The sequence below is a fragment of the Borostomias antarcticus genome (assembly GCF_949987555.1).
Source record: "Borostomias antarcticus genome assembly, chromosome: 8".
Taxonomy (NCBI): Eukaryota; Metazoa; Chordata; class Actinopteri; order Stomiiformes; family Stomiidae; genus Borostomias; species Borostomias antarcticus.
The window spans coordinates 5,423,446-5,433,445 of NC_140241.1; the positions used below are offsets into that span (position 1 = coordinate 5,423,446).

The 10,000-nt window shown below is 47.4% G+C and overlaps 1 protein-coding gene across 1 annotated transcript in view; it reads right to left on the reverse strand.

Moving 5' to 3' along the window:
• The window catches only part of hdac9b (histone deacetylase 9b), a gene marked incomplete at its 5' end in the record, with an annotated part of 21,948 nt that overhangs the window by 10,208 nt on the left and 1,740 nt on the right, over nt 1-10,000 (reverse strand). The window contains 4 exons of the mRNA XM_084441661.1: nt 2,459-2,571; nt 2,743-2,866; nt 3,454-3,613; nt 3,969-4,210. Coding sequence (XP_084297787.1) covers nt 2,459-2,571; nt 2,743-2,866; nt 3,454-3,613; nt 3,969-4,210 — 639 coding nt within the window. The remainder of the gene's footprint in view (nt 1-2,458; nt 2,572-2,742; nt 2,867-3,453; nt 3,614-3,968; nt 4,211-10,000) is intronic.

Here is a 10,000-nt window from a genome sequence, read left to right on the forward strand (position 1 = left end):
CAGTCCTTATTTCCCGGTAAAAGACAAATGCATCACTTTAACAAAATGTATAATACATGAGTTTTAGAGCATGCTTGATAAACGCCAAATCATAAATATACTTCTGTTTCTTTCAAGGGCATGCATAAGATATGTTGTGTTGTGAAATAAGTAAGGATTCTTTACTAAATCCCCACTTGAAAACTGTTGATTTATTCAAGGGATCTCAACAAGCCGGCCAACAAGCCATTTTAAAGCGCATCAAGTTCCATTTTAACAGGAATTCCCAAAAAAGAAAGTGTCAGTTCCTCCAGCCAAACTGGGCAGTCAGACATGAGGCTTCAGAGTCATCTCCACTTTGTTTTTGGAAGGCTATCTTTACTTAAACAAACAACCCGTCTTATTTCATTCTGCCCTCTACAGTGCTCTAACTCTGTAACACCTGCCAATCAGCTATCAGTGACAGGCCGCGAGACCAGGAACAACAGCACCTTTGTGCGTCCCCCTCGCGTGCCAACCTCTCGGAGGGCTTTAATGAAGACAGACAGGAAGTGGGGGAAGGGACCTGCACAGGAAATGACCACATATAGATTCTGGAATCCAAAGGGCAGGAAATGTTTTTATCAACGTATAGGGATTAGGAGATTTCTGGACAGTGATTGATGTTTAATCATTAGAAACATCTTGGAATGTCATTGCTACACAGTATTGTTTAGGATACACTTTCAGTTTCACTTAAAATGTATTGGTCCAAGATGAACTTGAGCTTCACTGTGATGGTAACAGTCTGACTCTGTTACTTCTCCTAAGATAATTGTTGGGGTCGATTTGGTGAACCCTCTTATTTTGAGAGGGCTGTTGCATTACTAACTGGTTATTTAGACTCTGCAACTACTCCTTTCATCCTACTGTAGGTTTATAGGCTTGTTTCCAGAGAGAGAGAGAGAGAGAGAGAGAGAGAGAGAGAGAGAGAGAGAGAGAGAGAGAGAGCAGAGGTATAGCCCTATCCAAAGTTATGTTCAGAGAGAGAGACACAATAAATAGAGTCCACACTCCGCCCAACTGTTTGTTTAACTAGGCAGCCTACATAGTGAACAGAAATTACCTTTATATTACAAAGTTCTAAAAATATATGATTTAATTTATCTTGCCTGATCGCTAAATAATATATACTGTACATACAGTAACATGCCAGTCATGTAGTAAAGCCATTAAACACACATTATTGTTTACCATCATAATTCAATTAGACATGAATAATATAATGTCATTTCATAACCTCGCGGCAGAATTATGAACATTTTAAGCTTGGCAAGCACTTGAGCCAGAGTGAATCTAGAGGGAGGTATAAGTCTTATTTATACAGGCGTCCCTGGAGGATTCCTCAAACTTTAAACCAACAAACCTGAGCTGTTTTCTGGTGAGAAGTTGTGTTTTTTCAAAATAGTTTGTGAAGCCCATAACTCAGGAGAAATTAAGCTTGTTTAATTCTCCCATTTACTGTTAAACCGTCAAAGGTCCACAGGGGCCTGGGCCTCGCGGGTCAGCTTACAACTCAACAAGAAAAGATTTGACCTCTTTTAAACAACAGCAAAGAATCTCTCCATAGCTATGAACATTAGATATTACTCTCTGATAAGCTACTAAAAATAACAGAATGCTAGTTGTGTATTGTGGATTGAACTTTGCGTGCTCATGTCCAACTCTCTGCTTGCAGGCATACCTCAGTCGTTAATCTAGGACAGGAGTGCCCTGAAGGGCCAGGGGCATGGCCAGGGTCAAAGGTCAGGATGGGCCTAACTGATGTCATTAGCAGGCACCTCAGCAACCTCAGGAAATTCTCCATGGATACACAGACCCCTTGATTGACACAGGTCACTCCACAGTCAAGCCATTCATGCTAATTGTAACAATCTCAATGCACTACTGGTTGAGGATATCTCAATCTGTGTGTGTGTGTGTGTGTGTGTGTGGGTGGGTGGGTGGGTGGGTGGGTGGGTGGGTGGGTGGGTGGGTGTGTGTGTGTGTGTGCGCGCGTGTGATTGTGAATGTGTGTGAGTGTGTGTGTACTGTGTGTGCTGATGTATGTGTGTGCGTGTGTGTGTGCGTGAGTGTACTGTGTGTGTTGATGTGTGTGTGTGTGTGTGTGTGTGTGTGTGTGTCTGTCTGTCTGTGTGTGTGTGTGTGTGTGTGTGCGTGTGTGTGTGTGTACTGTACTGTATGTGTTGATGTGTGTGTGTGTGTGTGTGTGTGTGTGTGTTGTGTGAGTGTGTGTGTGTGTGTATGTGTGTGTGTGTGTGTGTGTGTGTACTGTACTGTATGTGTTGATGTGTGTGTGTGTGTGTGTGTGTTGTGTGAGTGTGTGTGTGTGTGTGTGTACTGTACTGTATGTGTTGATATGTGTGTGTGTGTGTCTGTGTGTGTGTGTATGTGTGTGTGTGTGTGTGTGTGTGTGTGTGTGCGTGTGTGTGTGACATACCTGTCTTCCTGAGGGGGAAGTCGTCCTGGGGGAAGGCTAGGGTGTATTGGCAGTTAGGAGAGGTCCCTCCCAGCGGAGAGGAACTCTGGTCCAGAGAGGTATGATGAGAGGACCTGCAAACACACACCACCACAGGCCATGTTGAAAACTAGCTCTGCTATCGGACACATCAGTGATGTTCCTGTGGGTCTTTCAAGGTCACACACCTTCGCCCACAACTCATGTGGTGAGGAAACAAGTGGCAACACAATATTAGTAGGCAAGTATGGACTGTGAGTACGTACGTGTACCAGAGTTTGGGGTGGTGGATGAGAGCGTGAGTCGCTCCGTTGCCGGACGGGTCCTTGGCTGATTTGCTCAACAGAAACTCTTGGAGTTTCTGCTTGACCTCTGTACTGGCCACTGCACCTGTGAGACCAGGGGTCAGAGCCACAGGGATTGGGGGTTACCCTACGGCTCACGGACAAGGCTTACTGCCCGCGGGGCGCTTATCTAATACATCGACAATTATTCCAAGTGAGATTTTCGAGGTCACCAATCATTACGTCGCTATTTCTGGCACATCAATAAACAGGATTGCGCAACAGCCAGTGATGTAAGGCTTTCATTTCCCAAAGAATTGATCTTCGGCGAGAGCGGCCACAGTAGTGTAGGAACATCCCCCCCTAGTGGCCGGACACCACGCCGCAGCGGTGCGGCCATCACGGCCTTGTGCGTGCCACACACGGGCACAGGATGTGGCTAATTTCCTCCCGTCGGCTGTTGATCTCAGGCGCGGTATTTCGAACGCCGCTCGAACTCCAGAATTCGCTTGAGCCCTCTAATCTCAGCGGGGTAATAAACCAGTCATCCCCTCCTTTCGTGTGACATACGCTATTCCGAGTCGCCCGTCAGCTCCGCCGGTAAGCGCCGGTTGTGTGATCTGGTTCACCGGGGGCGGGGGGGCAGGGTCATGTGACGGGAAGCGTCCTGGGGGGGGCGGGGCTGGTGCTTACTCTCTCGGGGGCGCTCCTTCCCCCGTAGGCTGAGGCTGAGGACGTGCTGCTCCCTCCGGCTCCTCTCCTGCTCCCTCTCCTGCTGGCTCTGCTGCTCCAGACGACGCTCCTTATCCACCAGCTCCTGCTGCTGCTTCATGGTCTGCAGCTCCTGCTGGAGCTAGCACACACACACACACACACACACACACACAGTCAGCACCAGGGGGGGGGGGCCGCCAAGTAGACCGCCAAGCTAGCGACCCTGGGGGGGGGACCGGTACATCCGTAGGTATGAGGTACTGAGTGGACCGTAATCTCGTGGGAAGCGACGACGCTCAAGGGGTTAAGTATGAATATGCGATATGTCTGCGGTCGCGCCAGTCTGGACTAAATATACGCGGATGACGATGACGGTGGTCAGTCTCGGGTCTCAGCAGCCCTGGTTCTTGGGGGGGGGGGGGGGGGTGGTGTGGCGTGTCTCGCTGACCGGGGCCCGGTTCTCAAGCTCGAGCTCGGCCACTGCGGGTTCTGACCTTGAGGTGTTCCTGCAGCTGGGCCTGGTGCTGACGGGTCAGGTTCTCGTGCTGCTTCTGGAACTCGCTGATGAGCAGCTGTTTCTGGATCTGCTGCTGTTTCTGGATGAGGAGCAGCTCCTGCTGCAGCTGCCGCTCCCACAGGCCTGGGTCCAAGCCGGGTCCCAGCATCCTCAGGTCCGTGCGCAGGTCCAACGGAGACACGGGCTCCACCGCTAATGGGACCTCGGGTTTAATGTCCACTGTGTCCCCGTATGAGAGAGAGAGAGAGAGAGAGAGAGAGAGAGAGAGAGGGAGGAGAATGAGGAGAGAGGGAGAGACAGAGAGAGAAGGAAAGAGAGAGAGAGGGAGAGATAGAGAGACAGAGAGAGAGAGGGAAGAGAATGAGGAGAGAGGGAGAGACAGAGAGAAGGAGAGAGAGAGATAGGGAGAGACAGAGAGAGAAGGAGAGAGAGAGAGAGGAAGAGATAGAGAGGGAGGAGAAAGAGGAGAGACAGAGAGAGGGAGGGACAGAGAGAGAGAGGGAGAGAGAGAGGAGAGTAAGGAGAGAGAGACAGAGAGGGAGAGAGAGCAGGGGGAAGAGAATGAGGAGGGAGAGACAGAGAGAGGGAGGGAGAGAGAGAGAGGGAGCAGGATAAGGAGAGAGGGAGACAAAATGAATAAAAATGTTATGTATAAGGACTGTTTTATAAGAACCTCAGTGGGTGGGTCTTTATGCAACAGAGACATACATTGTATAATATTCTGTACATTGTTGGCTTCATTATGCACATGGCTGGTTATGGTGCCTGTTGGCTAGAGCCAAGGGCAGGTTCAGAGGAAGGTCAACACTGGGATCCTCGACCGCTGAGATAAGAGAGGGACAGACAGGAACCAAAAAGGAACACTGCCCTCTCTCCTCTCCCGTGATCCTCAGAAACCCCACAATTACATTACTCGTTTCTGTAAACAAAACATCCGATTACATCATCCATGAGGCCCTCTGGGGCGGGGCTGGGGGTGGGGGCGGTACAGAGGCTCGAGGGAAGCTTGGCACAGAACGACGACAAGCGGCATTTAAGTATTCACACGAAGTCCTGTCTGTTCATTACCCTGTGAATAAATAAAGACAGTTTAGGCTCGTGTCACGTAAACACCCTGATCTCCAATGAACCGTTCAAAAAGAGGTGGTTTGCCTGTTTGGGGCCCCGTGTTTGCTGGTGGCGGGCTCCTGTTCCTGGGCTCCGGTCCCCTCTCGATCTACAGAGCCACCACAGCGGCATCCACACCAGCGATGGGATTGCCTTTGTCTCGGTCAACCTGCTCCCCATTATAGGTAATAGCTAGGTACAAAGAGGGCATCCCCTTGGTCTGCCTGCCCTATATATAGTATATTCCACAGAGGAAATCAATAGCCACTAGACGATAGAGGACAAGACTATTCCATCTTCCTAGCGAGGATGGTTAGCTAAAGCTGCTCTCGCACACCAGGGGCTATAAATTACAGCGAGCCTTCTTTTATAGCGAGCCAATCTCTCTTCTGTAACACCACCATATGAAGTATTGTTCTCTGATATAACATTTATCCCACCTCTGAGATTTCGTCCGCAGTTCTCGGAAAACATTTTCAGTTACTCTCATCCAGTGATGTAATGTTGAAAGAATAGTACATATTGTACAGACCTATGAATGTCTGTTCCATATTTAGTCTGAAAGAAAATATTCAAACCTACTTAAAATGCCAAAGGCTGAGGGGAGATTTATTATGCAGTCATTGCTTTAATCTTCAAGGGTCACATTTGGAAGAACAAATACAGGCAACGTTAAAGCAGCACCTGTTCAGAGAGAAAATCCTCACAGTCTACTGAGCATGTTCACACCACGACTACAGCTTTTGTTGGCACCGGCCATCACACACGCAGACCCATAAAGCCGGTCTCTAAATGCCTTGTCAGAGTTCAAACTTCACAAGTAGGCGACCATTAGTAAAGTTATCAATTAACATACCTTTCCCGTTTACTGATCATGTGAAACATACAGCCGTTTGTGTGTTTTGTCATGCGGTCTGCTTTTTCATTGCCACCGTGTCGCCTGTGTGTGGTGGTGATGATTATAAATAGCAACAAAAAGCAAGTGGCGCAATCCTGGGCTATGACAACCCCCACACCCTATCCACCACCCTAACTTGCTGCTGCCATGGTAACGCCGGCGACATAATTATGTCTCCTTTCCTGCAGATACGGAGCCTCCCTACTCTTCTCCTTGCTCCAGGAGCTATCTGTCATGGAGCAGCGTTATATCATCCTGGTGTCTCCTTATGTAAGAGCGGAGTTGATCAACAGAAAGAAGTCCTCATCAGAGGACAAGAGAATCCGCGCTAAAAATACGCCGTACGACAAGAGGAAGTATTCGGAGGGCTGGTGATTTCTAACTCAGACAACCAGGGAACTCCGCGCCGGTCCACTTTCTCCCCCCAGTGTCTGTGTTCTAAAAACAGCCGCGTTTAAATGACAGAGGCGCACGGCGCAGAGAGCAGGCACCTGTAGCCCGGACCTTCTCCTAGTGACGGGGAATATTAATCTTAGCTTGTAAGCACTTGACAAAGGACTCTTTTGTAGCACGCAGGCACTGTTCCAGGAACACCCGTGAACCTGTGAACCGATGAAAGGCCCTGTGAGTCAGACGGCACAGGGCTGCTCCTCTAATGGAGCTAAATATAGCATCAATAACACCTGCTGGCTGAGAGAATCCGCCACTGTGATATCTAATTAATCTCATATTTCATTCTGCACCCTCGCTGTGACTGGCATTAAGGAGCTCCACTTTGATCTGTGGTTCTAGTCGAGGTCCCATCAGAACGCAGCATCGTACGGGAGGGGGGGGGGGGTGTAATGTGCGCCTCAGAGCTTTCTGTAGGAGGTGGAGGGAGAGACCTTTGGCAGCCCTGGGGGGGAGAAATGAACCCTTGAGAGAACCAAACAGCCAGTTGTGAATCACAGGACTCATGTGCGTGCTAATGTCCTATATCAGAGATGTCCGACCGAGTGTTTCATCTTGGTGGGAGATTCTATCATGGTTTATGGTTTACTTACTCTTGCTCTGCCAAAGGTAAGTGGGTAGATCATGTACAGAGATTAATCTGCCAGAAACCAGAGAACATAACAAAGATGCATCTTCGTGCATCCAGGTATTGAAGAAGCATCAAATGTTGCCAATAAAATAGGCCGGGTTACTAAATTTAGGATTCATAAATTCTCCTGCTATATATGTGAACCGAAGCTGAGATCTGCGGTCGATGCAAGCTATGTACCACAAAAAGGCAGAGGAGAATACTCAGCCACCGGTAAGTAACTGGCTATATATAAACGCTTTTCAGAGCAAGGTCTTAATATAGATTACGTGAGAAAGACTGTCACACTTGTGAGGCCATCAGCTCAATTTAACTCGGGCAAAAATAAAGCGCAGTGTCGAATGGACATAACATTTTGGTAGCTTTTCAATCAATCGCTTGTGGGGGGGGGGGGCAGCCAGTAACCAGCACCAGTCCCACTGCAACCTGACTGGAAAACACACAGAATCGTATTCTCTCACTGAAAGGGAAAGTGAGATCTTCTGATTGGCGTAGCATGTCTCACTGGTAAACAAGAGATTTATGAATGACAGGTCCCAATTTGTTTTTAGCACCGGGGAGTGACGAGCACCCTGCCCTATACACAAATACCTCCCTCTGGGGGTCTTGCCAACGGGGGATTGGGTGACTCACGGCCAGGGAGCAGACTCTAACTGCGCTGTGGCCGCCACACTGTTTCTGTCCCCAAAGTGTTTATTTCTATATCTGTCCCTCGTTAGCCATCATGGCGGTTAGTGCGACGGTCGCAGCCTTAATTTGAGATGTTGATGACTGTCTTTTTTTACCCAGAGTCACATTAGCTTCCCACACAGAGGAGAGAAAAGACACCAACGACAGCAGCATTACGTGACAAGATGTGTCGGGTTTGTTCCATCTAATATTAACAGTCTGGAAGTCTGCACCTTTCAATGCCAGGCTAGATAGCCTACTGAGGTTCCATGTAGGCCTACTGTATGTCTGCCACTTCATATCATGTGTATGGTATAGATCTAGTATGCTGATTTAGTAGGCCTATGTCTGCCACTTCATATCATGTGTATAGTATAGATCTAGAATACCAGCTTGAATACAGTCATCAACTTAATGCATACATATAATATTCTAAATCATGATGGTATTCTTCTTTAATAGTTGATAGGCCTATTGTTGCTTTTTCAAAACTAGTGCAAGTACATAGCACGCCTGCTACATGCATTGATCTGAAATCAACCAAACAACACCCGACAACATCTCAACAAAGTATTTAGCAAACTGAAACTCCCTTTTGAGTCGTAGAACTGGAAACGGAGAGCTGCAGAAGATGTTTCAGAGCAGAAATAGACCGATGCTTGGGCCTGCAATGTGGCGCTGGATCTCTCATTAAGCGCCTTGTTATTTTGGGCAGCTGGCATGTCTAAAGCAGGAAACAGGCCTTTATTTTAAGTCTCAGGCTCGTCCTTGCAGCTGAGCCAGAGCTGTGGGCTGCAGGCTATCTGCTAACAAAGAGAGCCACACCACAAGCCATCGTATAGGCTAGTCCTCCTCAGGGTTGACTGTAAGCCGTGTCCCAAACAGACACTAACACACGGCACGGTAACAACACATTTATAAACCAAGACTGAGGACTGAAAACAGTAGAGCATGATACTATGATAAGATTATAGAAGTATATGGGTGCCTGTGGATAACATATTCTAGAATATTCTTCTCCTGAAGACAGAGCCTACTGAGAAAGCATGACATCAATGTACTTTGCAATGAGACTAATTGTAGCCTACCAAACAGTAATTATACAGCAAATGCCCCCCCCCCAAAAAAGCAAATGCCCCCCCCCCCCCCCAAAAAAAAAAAACACAAAAAAAACACACACACACAAAAACAATCTCTAAACACCTACAGTCTCCATTGCTGGCTCTCCTGTTTCCTGTGGTGACAGGAAGGAGGTGGGGCCAGAAGAGGAAAGCTGTACCACAGAGCGTCACTCATATCTGGGTGCTAAACGCAGCACAAAAATCATTTCATCAACACACATTTCATCCAGATAAAGGCATCTAAGAAACAAACTGAGCTGCATATATGACGCGGTACCACTAGATGAAAAACATAATGACCCCTCTAATGTAATGCAACATGTAATACTGTAGCAATACCTACGTATGGGTAGGGAGCAAGTTCAATAACTGAGGAGCCGTGCAACCATTGTAGACCATGGATGGTCTATTAAACCTGTGGTCATTGAAATGGACATAACCGTGTCCAGAACGAAGAGAGGACAGGACGTACTCAGAGCAAGAGATGAGGGGACGAGCAGCATTGTTTGTCTTCGCTACTCCGCCATGTTCTCAGTTTAAAACATCTGACGTTACATTGTGCTCGCTAATTAGTGCTGGCTGTGAATGAGCCTGCCTGAGCATTTTGCTTTTGTTACTTCTACCTTCGCTGTCTAGAATAAAAAATGAGATTCTATCTCCCCTCTGAGCTCATTCACCTGAAAACATGAAAGCTGTGAAGAAGGGTATTAAAGAACTCCTCAGCTTAAGAGGTGAGTTCGGCAGAACACTTCGCAAACTTCTGGCCAAAAGCACCACTTAACCACAGAATATCATAACCATCTTCCATATGACACATTGACAGATGAGGATAAACCGTGGTTTAATACACTTCGCCAGATTCTGGAGTCACAAGGAGCACAGCTGTTGACAGCAGATCTGTCCCATGCATCTAACATCACAGTGGCGTGTGGGAAGGATATTCAGACAGAAAATATCATCAGCAACAAGTGATACTGAAAAACAGAGTACTTAAGATAAATGACGGTATATTCTATGAATGTCTGTTCCATGTTATATATTCACAGTGTGCTGAGACAGAATGATAACAGCCAACTGACTAATCTTAGCAGACTAATGCCATAAGCTGAAAATAACCCACCTAAGAATAGCTG